Source organism: Vigna umbellata, chromosome 8 (assembly GCF_029865625.1).
Source record: "Vigna umbellata cultivar VRB3 chromosome 8, Vumbellata_1.0, whole genome shotgun sequence".
Lineage (NCBI taxonomy): Eukaryota > Viridiplantae > Streptophyta > Magnoliopsida > Fabales > Fabaceae > Vigna > Vigna umbellata.
Window position 1 is genome coordinate 16,953,227 of NC_142172.1, and position 16,995 is coordinate 16,970,221.

Sequence of the window (16,995 nt, forward strand, 5' to 3'; positions counted from 1 at the left end):
GGTGTTGATGATGTTGTTGTTATATGGTGTTGGCCTACGATATATGTATATATGTATATACATAAAAATATGTTGTCATTGTCTTTTTCAATATTCAAACATGCATAAAGATGTGACAATGTTTTATGATTGAATATGTGCCATGTTGGTTGCATGTTTTCTGGTTTGATCACAACCATGGCATTGGTTTTTTCTACGTTGGGGAGGTGAGAGTGAGGAAAATGGCATCAAAGCATTCATAAGGGAAGGAGGATTAAGAGACAATTTGTTCATTTTTTGTTGTTGGTTTGTTATAAATTGGTACCAACAATGACAATGTCCCTCAACTCCTTTTCTGAATGTTAGACAAGACAATGTTTGATTTTTATTTTTTTTTTTAAACTGTCACTGTTGAAGATTTGATTCTTTGTTCTATATGTCATTTTTTGGATTCTATAGAAACCTATCTGATGAAGCAACGGATAAGTCTTTTGCGTATCAATTTTTATGGAATTATTGGATTTGGTTTTTGCTGGACAAGACACTGAGACAGAAAATATAATTAAAGCTTATATAGGCCAGTAATTTTATCTGGCGATTATTGGAATTTATTCACTTTTCTTTCTGCTCTGAAGATTTCGAAGTCCAAATAAAAATTATTGGAATTTATGCCCATTCATGCATTTCTTTTCCTTCCTCCTTTTACAAAGGATCATGAATGCCAAGAGTCCATGAAGCTTTTCAAAAACCTTAGTAGGCGAAGATTGAAAGATCTTAATGTCTGCTACATGTAATAAAATTCTAATCATGGCTCCAAGCTTTGTTCTTTTTTCCTAATTATTTTTCTAAACTTGGTTGTACCCTTAAATTTTGTTTATTTGAGTTATATTTATAGCAATTTATTACATGAGAAAAGCCTTACCGTGCATATTACTTGATTTGGATATTATTGTGAAAGTTTCTCTTGAGGTGGATCAACTTCAGAGGTGAAGATATAGAACATATTTTTCTGTGAGTTAGTCTAATGGTTAAGACTTAAAACTTGACTCGCAGAAATCCAAATATGCAGGGAAGATGATGGTTGGAGGTTCGGTCGAGTTAGAAAGCATGTTTTCTTTAAGATCTCCTAAAGCAGATTTGGAAAAGGACTTTGGTAAAGCAGAAAGCACAAAGAGTAGAGACAGTAGTGGTAAGTGGTTGGAGAAAAACACATACATGCCATTGCGGGGGACACATAGTATATGGGATCAAGCTGCGCTGAGGTTGCAGAAAGTTTACAAAAGTTTTAGGACAAGGAGGCAACTTGCAGATTGTGCAGTTCTTGCAGAGCAGAGATGGTTAGTTTCAACACATGTACCTGGGTAAACACAATTGGAATTTACATAAAACATTGTCCATTTTATTTGTTACTTCGTATGTCAATTCATTTTTTACAGTGTCAACCAACCATACATCAGGGTAGGTATAATTTTTCAGACAACTATTATAAATGTCAACAAATTTACTATATAATCTGTGTTTGGATGACAAATAAAAATAATGTACATTGTCAATGTATATACTATTTACTCATCTTTTGTATGAGAGTGAACACTTTTAGATTTAGGAGTCTTGAGCAATCTCATAGAGTGCGGTCAAATTTAGTTGAAAGATGAGGGAATTGAAAAAGTTTCCATTACCCATGTGCTTGTGCTCTCTATGAAAGACAAAGATGTCCATGATATTGGTTGTTACTGAACTAAATTTGTATGTATAGGTGGAAGGCTTTGGATTTTGCCGAACTTAAGCGCAGTTCAATATCCTTTTTTGACATTGAGAAACCGGAGACCGCCATGTCACGGTGGTCTAGGGCGAGGAAGAGAGCTGCCAAGGTAGGCTCTGACATGACTTGTATCATAATATGTTGAGTTGTTGATGTTGTAGATTGAAAGACTAGTAAGATGTTTTCACTTTGTGTTTAATAATAGGTTGGAAAGGGTCTGTCTAAGGATGTGAAGGCTCGGAAACTTGCTTTGCAGCACTGGCTAGAGGCAGTAAGTCTCATAGCTAAAGTGACATTGTTCAAATTAAACTGATAATTTCTCTAACTGGTTGCCAACTTGAACAGATTGACCCTCGACATCGCTATGGTCACAATCTTCAATTTTATTATGTGAAATGGCTTCGCTGTGATAGCTATGAACCTTTCTTCTATTGGTAAGATTGTAACAAGAATGAAAATCCAATTTCTGTTTAACATGTAACTTTCAATCAAACTAACGGATAAATCAACCTACAAGTGTAGGCTTGATGTTGGGGAAGGCAAGGAAGTACTTTCTGAGAGATGTTCCAGATTAAAACTTCAGCAGCAGTGCATCAAATATCTTGGTCCAGTGAGTTTGTTGTTCCCTTTGATTTCCCTTTTCATCTTCTTTTTCAACCATAGGAATCAATGTCATGTTAAAATATGTCATGAACAAGCCATGATATTTTACTTTAGAGAAAAACTCAAAGCTGTTTATGTACCTTAACTGTCAAGCAACATGTAAAAGTAATTTTAAAAGCTGTTTCTTTTGCAGGTGGAGAGAATGGATTATGAAGTAGTTATTGAGGATGGAAGGCTCATGTATAAGAAAAGTGGGAAACCTGTTGACACAACAGGAAAAGCAAAGTGGATTTTTGTACTTAGTACATCCAAGACTCTTTATGTAGGGCAGAAGATCAAGGGCACATTTCAACATTCAAGCTTCCTAGCAGGGGGAGCCACATTGTCTGCTGGTAGACTAGTGGCAGAAGATGGTGTTCTTAAGGTATGAAGAAGGACAGAAACCTGATAATGGATATAGAATATTGTTTTCCTTTTCTTTCTATATGCTGTTGTATTGCATACTGACAATAGACTTTTTAAACTCCAAAGGCGGTTTGGCCTCACAGTGGGCATTATCTCCCAACAGAAGAAAATTTTGAGGAACTCATTTCATTCCTTGTGGAGAATAATGTGGATCTTACAGATGTAAAGGTAAAATGACTAAAGGGTAACTTTTCTTCAGGATTTGCATTACTGAAGAAAATTAAACTCCTAGATTAACAGAACTACATATTCACTATTATCTCTTTATAGTTAACTTGGGATAGAATTATAGCTAGATTTTAACTTTGACCATGCACAAAAAATTAGCTAATTGCAATTTTCATTCCATCAGATGAATGAAAATTCTTGTGAAATGCTGATTGCCATTTTCTTATATCCAGAAAAGTCCAGATGACGAAGAAGAAAACATAGCTGGAAGCAACCAAGATATCTTCCAACAAAATATTTTAGAGGCCATGAAACCTCCAAACATTGAAACAGAAAGCACCAACACATCACCTGAAAAGCTCCCTGACTTGAGAAATGAGGATTCTAATGCTGATTCAACCTCTCAACCACCCTTGTCAAAATTGTCTCTAAGACTGGGATCAAAAATAGCAAGAATTGAGATACCAAAAAGAGTTATAGTGCCTGAATTTTTTGGAGAGCAAGAAACCGGTCCTCGTACCCAATTTTATTCTCCTTATGCGTCATCAGACAGTGGTTATGAGACAGCAGAAGAATCATTCATAAAGGAGGAGGAATTCATGGTTTCAAAATCAAACATGTTTGCTGAACATCAAAATGAAGATGGGAATACTATTCCAAAGGAGCAAATCTTGAAGAGGATAGATTCACACAAGGGAAGGAAATCATATCAATTGGCTAATCACTTGTCTACTAAATGGACAACAGGTGCAGGCCCTCGAATTGGTTGCATGAGAGACTACCCACTAGAGCTTCAGAATTTGATTTTGGAGCAGCAAAATTTGTCTCCAAGGATAAGAACAACGAATCCATCTCCCCGGCTACCACCTTTATCCCGCTTCAGCCCTCATATTGCTTTTCCACCTTCTTTGCCTGATGCTCCAAGTGCCTTAAGCAGCTAGTGTATCAGCTGACAACACATAGGATGAAGTGGCAATTAAGGGATGCCACTTCTGCTGAGAAAATGACATAGGAGTTCTTTTTGCAATGCTTTTAGTGCCATTCTTCTAAGCCATATAGTTTTTTGTAGGTCGTGTGATGGAAGAGGAACAAAATAACTTTGTATCTTCTGATTCCCAATGAGGATAGAATCTGATCGGCTTCTTTCATCCAATCTAGATTGAGATAATAGCAACTTGCAAATCATTAATAACATGTATAGTTACGCAGAAAATTTCTCAAATCCCCACCTTTGTTATCCTTCAAAACATGTACTCTGTTTATCTTATATACTATAGACAAGATGAAATAGGTAGTCAGAATATATTAATTGTTACCAACACCAAAATTGTTGCGTAGTGGTTTCCATCCTTAATATAAGATATAAATAAACACCCTGATCGGGTTGAGATTTGAGGTATGTACAATGTGCTATATTTTGAAGTTCAACTATGAGTGATAGAGGTGCACTTAACAACACATTATGAAGTACTTTGATAATTATATGAGTGAAAATTAAAATAAGAGCCGGTGATGAATGCATTTCGTGTTGCTGATGGAGTTTAAAATTGCAACAGCTCACAACTTCCATGGCTGATATCAGTCATATCACACATTTGCACTTTTTTTCAATAATGTTGTCTACTATGGCTTCTATTATAAAGAACAGTTCCAAACAAAAGAAAAACATTAATTTCAAGCAGTTCTTCAGAAAATAAAACACAGTCCTGCTTTCAGTTATTACTGTGTAGAAAATGTTGATTACGAACATAAAGAGATTAGGTTGCATAAGCATATTTTACTTTTTCTCGTGATTCTTACGATTTGAGTACCTTTATCTATCATTAAAAATGTGTAATCGTCTCAGCCGTTTTCTCACTATTCTACAGTGTTTATATTTTTAATGCATATAAGTATCATTTCGAATTTGTAGTAAAATCCAAACAAAAGAAGATGAGAATAAATAGTTTACACACTCATAATATAAAGAACTTTACACAAACCATTAGGAATGTTAAATTTGTTGACATCTTGATACGTCTTGAACATCTTGGTACATCTTGAATAACTCTTATCACACACATCTTGGTAGATCTTCAATAACTCTTATACAAACAAACATTTGATCAACGCCTGATTTTGGATTAGGATAATTGGATTGTTTATGAAATTAGTAATATGAAAATTGACAAAATTGAAAATACAGAAGAGGTAAAAGATGAAACAGAAGGCCAAAATAAGATTAATTGATAAGTTGAGAAAAAACTGTCACCCTAAATCAATAACTTAAAGAACAGAATAAAAAAAAAATCACAAAAATCTAATGAGAATTTCTCTCCACATGCAAAAAGCTTCTTAAATAAATGAGTCAACTAATTATAAAAATCAACAAATGCCTGTTTATATTATTAATCTAAGATTAATAGGTTTTCCCAATTAATTAATCTGATTCAACAAGTTATCTAATTAGCCAAATAGCAAATAATGCCAAAAAAAGTTCTTAATTACAAAAAGATAGAAAGAAATACAAAAAGTTCAACACAGCATTATACAATTTCTATTATACAATATTGCCTTAATCCTCTTTCTTCACCCTACATTGTATGTCTCCCAATCACTCATCAACATCCATATTAAATATACGTTTAGAGTTTTATCTTTTGTATTTACATGCGTATTAAATGTGTTATGTAATACCATGATTATTGTTTCTCTATATATCACTATATATGGAGGTATCACCAAAGATCAAACCTTATGTATTGTTTTAACTTTTCTGTAATCAAAATTAGAGTTGTACAACTGTTATAAGGAAAATTATGCACCTTGGTCACCAGACCCAATGCCCAAAAATGAAATCCAAAAGTTGAGTGATGCCACATAAACATATTTTGTTTTGACACTTTACATCTCTATGCTTGTAAAATAAACTACACATGTTTTAGCTAAAACTGATCACCAAAAAATAGTAGAGGTACAAAAACAATACAAAACATTTTCTGTGTAATATTATGAAATATGTTAATGGCATTACATCAAAGTAAAAGCAAATAATATCAAACATTTACATACAAACATACTAAAAAAACCAAATAGCTAGTTTATTAACTGATAGTTGATACAACAAAGAAGATTTCTCCAACTATGCAGGTGTGCACCTTTTGTCAAGGAAAAACATAGCGATGTTTCCTATATGAAAGGAAATATTGCATACTCAGCATAGAACAGATTCCATATGAATCGATAGAATCCTGATATTGCATCCTGCATCATACAGACAGACATTTTAAAAGCAGCTTAAACACTCGTGGAAGAGATAAGAAATAAAAAATGCTTCACTTAGGCCAGTAGAGACGGTGTACAAAAAGCTATTTACTCAATATTTTGGAAACTGTTTTTTATTGCAGTCCTATTATAAAATCATTGATGTGGGAATCTACATATTTTTAAAAGAATAATTTGGTCACTGCATTTTTGCCACCTATAGTAATAGAGTATTGAACTATTCATACTGCATTAATAAAAAATCTTGGTCTCTATTAAGTGAACTTTAAGCCTAACTCAACCTCACAAAATCGGCTTGTAAAGTGAGGTTTGCACCCACTTATATACTCTAAATTTATATACTCCAAATTGGCCTTACCTCTAGTCAATGTGAGACTTTCAACATATCCCCTCACGCCGAGGTATATGATAGGCTCTAACCATAGCTCTAATACTATGTTAAGAAGTGGATTTTAAGTCTAACTCAACTCCACAAAACTGGCTTGTAAGGTGAGGTTTGCACCCACTTATATACTCTAAATTGGTCTTACCTCTAGTTGATATGAGACTTCCAACTGTCTCTATATGGACCCCAACAGGACAAAGTGGAATTACCAGAACAAGGAAAGCAAGTTCTTTAAAAAGCCAATTGGCATTGCTATGTTATCCTGACCTAATAACACTAAACTACAGGAATGTTGTATCAGTCAATCTATTATTTAGTGCCACGGTATGAGTATTTAACCAATAAAAAAGTAATGATATTAACTAATGTGCCATAAGAAGGTTTGTTGATAAGTAGTTGAAGTGATTCACGTCATCCAAAGTCGTTTTGCTACAAGAGACAAAAATAGAGGTCCAATATCTGAGCATTAAAAGCAATTAATAAGTTGCTACAATCATTTTCTTATAGAAATATTACCTTGGTATAATTTGCTTGTTCTAGTACCCGTGCCTGAAATACAAGAAAACAAGTCATGTCTATCTTACAATTTCACAACCACTCGTGCATTATGAAAAAAAGAAAGAAACAGAAAAATGAGAAGCACCAGACAAGTCTATCCTGCATAGCACTAAGGTCTCAATAAGCATATGGTGCGTTAGGTAGACAAAATCTCAACAACACTAGAGGAGGGAAATGCTTTGCTTTGTAATATCAACAAGCATATATTGTCAATACACTCCAATCAGCATAACATGTCCCCCACAATCTTAAGAATCTTAGATACGGGTAAAATACTACAGTTTATGGTGCCATGGATATCTCAAAGCACTCACAGTCTTGATCACAATAGGTTATATCTTATGCCATCTAATATTAAGATGAAAACGGGTAAAGCTATACTGTTAGATGAGAGGGGTAAGAGTTCTGGGGATCTATTTTGGTTTCCTTTCATGTGGACAATTTGGTTTTTGAACTTAAAATCAGAAAGTAGGCACTGGGCAGTCCACTAATATCACAGACTGCATACTAGCACCAACTGTCAGAGGAAAGGTGGAAAACTTCTGTGAAGTTAATACTGAATGATTCAACAACCTTGTGAAGAACAAGTTAAGTCTTGATGGAACTCTACTATGTTTATTTCATTGGTTTTGGAAGTAGAAATATGTATTGCTAGATGTTATGTTAATAGGGAAACATTGTACTTAGAGATATTACGAGATATAATAAGCTAATGTAATTAGGGCAACAGTTGTTCATCCTATTTATGTCTCTTCATATGAATAAGACCATTGGCTGTGTAATTTCACACATGGAATCGTTACATGTCTCTTTTTCTTTTCCTCTTTCAACGAGTGTAAAGCCTTGAGCAAATGGGTTCTTTAATGTTGGATTATGATGCATTTGGCTTGAATATCTTGTTAGAATCTCTATCTACATAGGAGAAGCTTGTTTTATTAGCCCCTGCATGTTTCAGGTCACGAGTTTTTATTTAATAGAGCTAATGCTTCTTCCTCTATGTTCTGGTGTCTCTTCTGTTTTCCTCTCTTTTTCTATCAGTTTATTCCTCCCACTTCCCCACCCTCAAACATTCCGAGAAAAAAAAAATCTCAGTCACTGGAAAAGTCTTATAATTGAGGACTGATATAGTACTACTATTCATATTGTTCAGGAACACATGTATCCAAGTTAAACTAAAAAAAAATCTAGAGAAAATCGACAGCTGTAAACAAATATAACAAAAATAATTAACAAAATACAATTCAGAGTAAATTGGACTAAATAAAACGTTTATGAAAATCCACTAAACTAGAATGATAACATTTGTAACAGTTATTAATCCAATTAACAAACCTGGTAAATCAAGCTTATTGCAAAAGTCATATGAGCTGGTATGAGCAACCAACTCCTGAAATCCTGTTAACAGTTCGGAAAGCACATTAGGTTTTGTTTTCATGAATGAATGTAGAATTTCATGCTAGGCACATGATGCAAGTTGATATTCACCTGGGGCATGTAAACTGCTGCCAATACTGAAACAATATAGTTCATCAGCAAAATTCCAGAACCTAGGAAAGCAATGTTCCGAACTCCTAATTTTGTAGCAAAGGTTGATATTTGATACCTGAAGTTAGTTAAGACATGCAGCACCATATTAAAGCGTGAAAGCAGATTATGCTTTATACAGAGCATATGCACACACACATATATATTATACACATATTTATTGGAATAGAGGTGAACAGAAAAATTAACAGCTCAGGAAAATAAGATCAATGAACCTCAATTGGGTACCAAAACTTACTTGCGATCTCCTTCAACATCAGGAAGATCTTTTGTTATAGCAATTACCAATGCGAAAAATGTTACAAAGGTTGTGATGAAAACCACAGGAGAGCTGCAGCCAGAGATACAAGAAATATATAATAAGCTCACAAAAGATAAGTTGCACACTTAAAAAAAATGTGGTGAAAAGCTAACACCATAAGCTTTCATTGATGTTAGCTAAGCACAATTTATATTGGAGATGTGGAATTCGTCCTTCTAACATTATGACTGTTATAAGTTAGAGGTGCCCTCAATTTAGCAACTCCACCTTAGATATTTTATTCTTTTTTTTCAATTATTTTCTTGGATAAAACATCAAAAAAATCATAATCAGTATACTCTTCAGTGATCCTCTATTAAACATCATAAACCATGAGCTCAGTTGTTCAACTTAACCAATTACAGATACAAAGCAATAAATGATAAGCCATAACCCACCTCCATTCAAATGCAAGTCCAAGGGCAGCTCTGGTGGCATAGTAGACACCGAAGTTAAGGAGAAACCCTCGTACCTGCATAAGACTCTTCTGTCAATCTTGTTCAAATATATTCCCAACTACTTAAAATTCAACTGCCAACTTAATTTCCCAAAATAAAAAACAAACAAATTGATAAAATTGTCGGTGTTACTGAAAAGTTTGGGACTTATCATACCGTAGCAATTATAAGAAATGCAGCAACAGGAAAGCGTTTCATTCTAAATGGAGGAACGGAATAGATGGTACCCAAGAAAAGGCCAAGTGTGTAAAGAGATAAAATGAAGGGCCCAAAGTTGAACCCCACAATCAACAGCCCAGCTACTGCAAAAAATATAACCAAGAACCATGCAGATTGGACAGAAAGATCTCCGGCAGCTATAGGTAAATAAGGTTTGTTTACCCTGAAAAAGAATATAAAACCAACTTAGGCTAATATTACTATCAGGATTTATTTCATAGGCATGTAACTACAACTGGAAAATTTTGGAACCAGAACAGAAGAATCTTAAAATGAAATTCCTGTGCAGTTAAACATGTTCAAGAAAAAAATATTGAAACTTCGTAAGAAATGTGAAATGGGAATCATGGAGAGGAAAAAAACAAGTGGAAGACAACATGTAATAAGACAGTTGCTTATATTTCTGCACCATACTTGTCAATGCTAATGTCATAGATTTGATTGATGCCAACTATATAACCATTTCCGCAAATCAGGGCAAAAAGACCAGAGAAAGCTTTGAACAAAAGAGACCACTTTATCAAATTTGTGTGCTCAATCAATGCTCTTGCCACCAAAGCACTGTAAAAACAAAGAGAAAATAAAGCTCAGACAAAGTATACTTGGCATGAAGCTGCATGAAACAGTTGCTAGCTAGTTATAAAGTTACTCACAATGAGCCTAGTGCTGTACCACGTATAGTATGTGGCCTTAAAAATCTCCAGCAAGCATCTTTCAAATCTAAAAGTCTTTCAACTAATGGACGATCAGATCCAGCAGCTCCAACTCCAGTGCAAGCCTGCCAGCATTATTTTCATTTAAACTTGTAAAGAAGACTCAAATATCATCCAAGATCAAAAAGTAGGTCAAAAATGTCCTTTAAACCAAAATAAAGTCGGTTATAGTAAAGTTAAAGAGACTAAGTAAACACTAAATGCTTACAATTGCAGTTAAATTGTAATCTTCTGAGCCCAATTTTCCAAGTTTCGTTGATACAATGTGCATTAAATAATCAGAAAAAAAAATCATATCTACTGACTTCTACTTAACACTGTGACAACCACAATCCACTAACACTCTTACTGTATATAAAACATGTCACTTCATATTTCTTACTTCTCTATTTGCAGCTCAACTCACTACAATCATCAGCATCGCTGCATGTTATTGTTGGCACCTTTTATTTCAATTGTTCTATTACCACATTGAATTGTTTTGATCGTTTTTCCATGCCAATGCCATGATAGTTTGTCAAGATACCATAGTTTTTCTATACTATTATTGCAATATTGATCCTATTAATCACCAAACAAAAAGCCTTACCCGTTGACTTGCCTTTGTAGAAGTGATCTGGCCTCTATCTTACTCCAACCACATTCCATTGGTATCGTCGTCATTTTTTGTTTTTTTTTGTTTTCTCTGTAGACTCAACTAAATCACTACATAATCTAACCATCTCAAACATGATTTGTACACGTCTACTGTAATATTTTTACTTCTGTTAAATACTAAATCTTCACCCCAAGGTCAATGAATTCACTTAGGAAACTTTACAATCTCTCTAGCACATGTGGTTGAAACTATCCTTCCAAACCTACTTATATTAAATGAAAATAACAAGTTTATATAGCAGCTGCATATTCTCTAAATCATAAATATATATAATGAATAAAACTAAAATTATATATATGTGTGTGTATGTACACACACATACATACATATTAAAAGACAGAAAGGAAGATAGAAAAGGTAATTGGGTCAGTATAACAGAACCAATCACAGTCTCCAGTTTCTGAACAACCAGTTCTTGAACGAAGTCATGAACACCAGAGGAGTGGAACATTCAAAAGAAATGACATTCCAGACAATCATATTTACAGATTGAGAAATTTCCCACTATTCCAAGCACAGAAGGAATCACAGTTTGAAAACATTCAACAAAACCCATCAATTTTATTCTTTTCTTTTTCTCGGGAAAGCACAAGTAAATGAATCAAAATTGGAACTTTAAGGGAAAGCAAACATACCCTTATGGAACTGGGTCTCTGCGGTCTCTTGGAAACCGGAATTGAGCAGCATCTGTGTTGATGATGTTGCAACCCAATTGAGTGGAAGTGACTGGAAAATCTAAGTGTGGCCTTAGTGCACAGTCTAGCTGAATTCAAATAGGGAATTGTGGAAGGAACCCGATGTGGAGTTGGAGAGAGTGAGAGCTCCATGCGAAGCTGAACACAGCTAGCTAACAAAAAAAAACACTCCAAATCTCAGACACAAGGCAAAAGAATTGTCTGGAAACTCCTTCCTGAAAAACAGTCACAGTTGCATAGTGTTGTAGGATACGTTGAAGTTCAAGGTGAATGCCTCAAAAGCACGTTAAGAACATGATTTTTGGAAGAACAACATAGTTTCTGATGCAAATTGCTTAACATTCATTGGCATTGATTTTGGCAGACCTATCCGTCCTCAAACAAGCTAGCATTCTTCTATGGCCACCACCACTTAACTTAGATTATGTTTTCCTTTGTTTTTTTTTTTAAATAATAACAACAATAATAATATTTAGTTTACTATTTTATATAAAAAAGTTCTCAAAATTTATCTTTTTTTTTTCGACATTCACATTATGTATTGATGAACACATAAATATTTAAAACCATAAAACATCAAAGGCCAAAAAAAAATGCAACAGAAAACATTGGTTTTTTATATTTTTTTAACATATCAGCGTATTATTACATATTAACGGTGATAAGATGCGTAAAATTAAAAGAAAATTATTATAAAACCAATTTTTCCTTTATTATTTCTTTTGTAAAAGTATAATATAATTTTTTTATATTTAAATAAATAAAATTTAAATACATGTATTTAACTATTATAATTATATATAATGTATAAATGTGATATCGAAATGAAAAGTTTAATAATTTTAAAAAAAGGTTAAATAATTATATTATTATATCATTACATATACTAAAACATAATTATATGTTTATTTTTAAATATTAAAATGTATAATAATAATTAAATTGGTGTATGATGATGGGTTTAAGGAATTATTTTAGGTAATAGTTAGATATAATTGAAATGAATATTTGTTATGATCAGAAATTTGATATATAAGAGGAACTAATGAATTATTACAAATTTGATAAATATGAACCTGTAAATTTTGTGTTAGAAAAGACTAATTATATATAATTATAATTGTTAGAAATAATAAAAAATGAATTTATTTTTTAATGCACTGGTCAACACTTTTTTCGTTTGACATTTCATATTTTTAAATATATAATTTAAAATGTATCTGTAAATAGTTGAATATACAATAATAATGAAATAAGTGTATGATTAAGAATGTACACGATTATTTATAGAAATATATAATTTAATTAAATGGTTATTGATTATAACTTTCAATATATACTATTGATATTTAATTAATTGTTAATAATGCTTTGTTTGGATAAGAAAAGTTATTTTAATAAATGAAATTATAAGATGACTAAATTATCTTTATGGTAAAAATTATTATTATTATTATTATTATTATTATTATTGTCTTAATATTATTGATTTATGTATTATATTTTATTATTAAATTATATTGTTGTTAATATTAAGTGTTATTATTATCATATAAATGTATTTATATTATATTATTATTATTATTACTATTGAAAACATATGTGTGTATGTTTAACTTTTTTTTATAATAATAAAAGATAATAAAATTATTATTATAATTATTGTTGTAAATAATGTATATTTATTGTGTATATTTGTACATATAAAAGGTAAAATTGGAAAACAAAAATGTAAAAAAAATGAATCCTCTTTATATATAAATGTAAAAAGAAATTATTGTGTATGAAAAAAAAATACACAGTTTACAATTTTTATGGTAATAAAAAATAATAAAATTATTATTATTATAACATCACTTTCCAGGATTAATTAATTATTTAAAAAATGTGATTTTTAAATTTCATAAAAATAATGAAAATCATGAAAAATAACAAATAATCTAATTATAATTATAATAATTTTCAAAACTTTATAAATTAAAGTACAAGATATATTTTGAAAATTCTTTTTAAGATTTGTTCAGATGTCTCTTTGTTTTAAACTGAATTAGCATCATCTCTAATATCATTTGTTCATGTATAATAACACAACACGAATCATACGATCATAGCACAAATACAAACATGTAAATGTGAACTAACCAGAAAACAATGAGATAATAAGTAATTATTGCACTCACCTACGCTACTCAAATCATTCATTCAAATCCATGAAATCACATCACATTCATGAAACACCATAACACATCACCATCAAGAGATACTAAACAACCTCACACGAAACCACATCACCTCAAAGTGATACCAAACAATATGTCATCCACCCATCGTAACACCGTCTTCTTACCAAAGGAGCTCAATCTTATTCATTCCATAAGCCTTACAAATAACATTATGCTTAGTTTCCTTTGTTGCTTCCATAAGTCTTACAAGTATACTCTGCTTAAGCATAAAGCCTTACGGTCATCATTTGTTTTCCTTAATTATAAAAGTTTTTATGAGTATCAATTCTGCTTAAACTCAAAGTCTTACAGGCGAAACAACCTCTATTTTTTATGACTTATCAAAGTCTCAGACGAAAAGGAACAGAATGTGACTCTAAAAGTTAGGAGACGGACGAGATAACACAAAAAAAAGTTATAAAAGTTCATTATTTTTATGATACAAAAATAAAATTATTTTTATCTTAATTGATTCTAATAAGTCATTAAATAATATATTTGATCATTATAACTTTTATTTATTGTATATATATTTGTGTATGTAAATAGTAAAATTGAAAAACAAAAATATTGAGAAAAAAAATTGCCTTTATTTTTGTATATTGATATAGATATATTTACATTATTATTATATTATTATTAACTTATATGATTAACAGTATTAATTTTGATATTATTATCATATAAATGTATTTATATTATTATATTATTTTTACTAGTGAAAACATACTGTATGTGTTCACCTCTTTATGATAATAAAAATAATAAATTATGCTAAACTTTATAGATATTTGGAAGATTGTGCAAAAGGGCTATAATGTGCCATATATATTATCTTAAAGAAAAAGGATTAACAAGTACTTACTTTCATCCATATGATCACATTTTCGAGAAGATTGTATATGCTACTACATCAAAGGAAGTTGAGAAGATTGACAAGTATCTATTTTACTTGATTTTATACGTGATTTTGACACTTAGATTGAATGACATTGAGTTAATCTTAAGTAAATCAACCATTTTTTACTTAAAAATGACAAAATGAAGTATCGAGAATCAACCCTGTGGAATGTATTTTATGTGAATTGCAACATTTTTTTGAAAGAATTGAAAAATTACAGCTTTAGAATTGTACATGAGTGGTGAAAGACACTTATATCAGAATTCAAATTTGAATTTCACAACTAAGGATCGAAAAATCATGTTGATGCTTAAACCACGAGAATAAAACTTCAAAATAAAAAAACCTTGAACACCACATTCGGGAGCTGAATCATGCAGGAAACTCACTTTAGGAATAAACTTTTAAAATTTACCATCTTGTAACCTCTCATAATCTCATATTTGATAATTCATACTTTATATATATATAAAATTTAAACTCAGATTTCAACTACAAACTCATAAGTATAACTCGAATTCTTCTAATTTATTATTCTATCTCTTTTTTTATTGGCACTGAATCAGACGACATTCCTTCATCTGCTCTCGTATAACGAATTATACGATCATCGCACATACACAAATACAAACAAGTAGGGTGAGCTAACATGCACCAAATCATTTATAAAATATGCATAATTACTTTGATACACTCAACAAACATCATATAATAATTATGTCAGACACTCTCATACCATCATACAACAATCGCACCATAGATATTCATCCCATCATACCACAATTTCTAATAGACACTCATCCCACAATACCCCATAAACACTCATCCCACAATACTCAATAGACACTCATTCCACAATACCCAATAGACACTCATCCCACAATACCCAATAGACACTCATTCGGATGATACGTTGATGAGCGGTCACGGGAGGTTATGCACTTGTGATGACTTCTACTTCTTCTTACAAATACACTTCCAAAATACTCCATACCATCCACAAGGTTAGTCCTCAACACTGTCCAAAACCGGCACATAGATCAGGACCTCCTACCCCTCTCACCACATAATTCATCCTTCTCTACTTGAGACTAGATGTTTATTAGAGTATCAGGATAACCTCCAACAATAGGACCCTCAACATCAACATATACACTAATACCATATCATTACAAAATCTCTCCAGGAGACTCATGTTCAACTCATACCATGCTCAAATTCATAATTTCATATCTACCACAATAACATGAATTCATCAGAAATTTTCATTCCAACAAGATATATTGCACAATAATTTAACAGTACATAATCTGTTCAATAAGATTTAAGTTAAAAACTTGTCGAGTAGACTTCCAGGAAAGAGAGGTGCGTCACAATGGACAACTTAAGTACCAAGTCTTTCCTTAGCTAAAGTGTTCCTCAACTAGTTTTAACAAATTTCTTATTTACATATTCACAATAACAACATATAATATTAACATAGAAATTCAATATAGATAGATATATAACAAGCACATATGTTTTTCATTAACAGTATTCACACAAAATTTCAAAACATGAATAGTAATAAAACAATACTAAATCATAATATAAGAGCTTAGAAAGGTTAGCTCCCCTACCTCTATTCCAGACTTAATCTCTTGCTCAGAATTTGTTTCCCCGAAAACCCTCAAGAAACTTTACTCTTCTTGCAACTAAAAATTTCTTTCTAACTCTTTCTTCTCTATTTCTCAAGATTTCTTACTTGATTCTTCCTCTCTTTGTGCAGAATAATCTCCCCTCTCATGACTATTTATAGTCCAAAAAGTTTACTATTTAACAATTTTTTAATATTATTTATTATTTTAATCACCACTTGACATATCTGATCCCTCAATAATGACTTCAAACGTGGAGTGTTTATCCACTATCACTATTTTAATTTTTTTTTAAACAAAAAGGTAGAAAAGAGTTTGAACTCATGTTCTTGAAATCACCACAATTTTCTACCATTTAAGCTACCAAAATTTCTTATTTACCTTTCCACATTTTATTTTTACATAAACTTATTAATTATATTTTCCATTCACAAAGAAATTTATTACTACTAATAATAAAAT

At 31.6% G+C, this 16,995-nt stretch overlaps 2 protein-coding genes across 4 annotated transcripts; one reads left to right on the top strand and one right to left on the bottom strand.

Annotated features, from left to right (window-relative positions):
• Positions 1 to 1,053: 1,053 nt before the first annotated feature.
• On the top strand, positions 1,054 to 4,250 carry LOC124845335 (calmodulin-binding family protein). The gene is made up of 8 exons (XM_088096917.1): positions 1,054 to 1,340; positions 1,736 to 1,850; positions 1,947 to 2,012; positions 2,087 to 2,175; positions 2,264 to 2,351; positions 2,538 to 2,768; positions 2,876 to 2,977; positions 3,211 to 4,250. Exons 1-8 carry the CDS (start codon positions 1,054 to 1,056, stop codon positions 3,916 to 3,918), a joined length of 1,686 nt encoding a protein of 561 aa, XP_087953043.1. The 3' UTR covers positions 3,919 to 4,250.
• Positions 4,251 to 4,828: 578 nt separating this feature from the next.
• Positions 4,829 to 12,192, bottom strand: LOC124845334 (homogentisate prenyltransferase). 3 transcript variants are annotated; one of them, XM_088096682.1, is made up of 11 exons: positions 11,714 to 12,192; positions 10,361 to 10,485; positions 10,122 to 10,268; positions 9,645 to 9,870; positions 9,429 to 9,502; positions 8,968 to 9,060; positions 8,670 to 8,787; positions 8,517 to 8,579; positions 7,143 to 7,175; positions 6,115 to 6,220; positions 4,829 to 5,089 (listed from the first exon to the last, which is right to left on the bottom strand). In XM_088096682.1, the coding sequence occupies exons 1-10, from the start codon at positions 11,903 to 11,905 to the stop codon at positions 6,146 to 6,148; spliced, it is 1,146 nt and encodes a 381-aa protein (XP_087952808.1). In that variant the 5' UTR covers positions 11,906 to 12,192; the 3' UTR covers positions 4,829 to 5,089; positions 6,115 to 6,145. The 3 variants fall into 3 exon arrangements, with proteins under 3 accessions (XP_087952808.1, XP_087952809.1, XP_087952807.1); XM_088096683.1 differs by having other exon boundaries at positions 4,830 to 5,061; XM_088096681.1 differs by lacking the exon at positions 4,829 to 5,089 and having other exon boundaries at positions 5,938 to 6,220.
• Positions 12,193 to 16,995: the final 4,803 nt, after the last annotated feature.

Excerpts from the sequence above, each read along its gene's own strand:
- LOC124845335 (XM_088096917.1), top strand. The coding sequence starts at position 1,054 with ATGATGGTTGGAGGTTCGGTCGAGTTAGAAAGCATGTTTTCTTTAAGA. Across the intron at positions 1,341-1,735 it reads GTTTCAACACATGTACCTGG|GTGGAAGGCTTTGGATTTTG; the intron begins GTAAACACAATT and ends TTGTATGTATAG. Across the intron at positions 2,352-2,537 it reads GCATCAAATATCTTGGTCCA|GTGGAGAGAATGGATTATGA; the intron begins GTGAGTTTGTTG and ends TTTCTTTTGCAG.
- LOC124845334 (XM_088096682.1), bottom strand. The coding sequence starts at position 11,905 with ATGGAGCTCTCACTCTCTCCAACTCCACATCGGGTTCCTTCCACAATT. Across the intron at positions 9,871-10,121 it reads TATGACATTAGCATTGACAA|GGTAAACAAACCTTATTTAC; the intron begins GTATGGTGCAGA and ends ATTCTTTTTCAG. Across the intron at positions 7,176-8,516 it reads CAATAAGCTTGATTTACCAG|GCACGGGTACTAGAACAAGC; the intron begins GTTTGTTAATTG and ends CTTGTATTTCAG.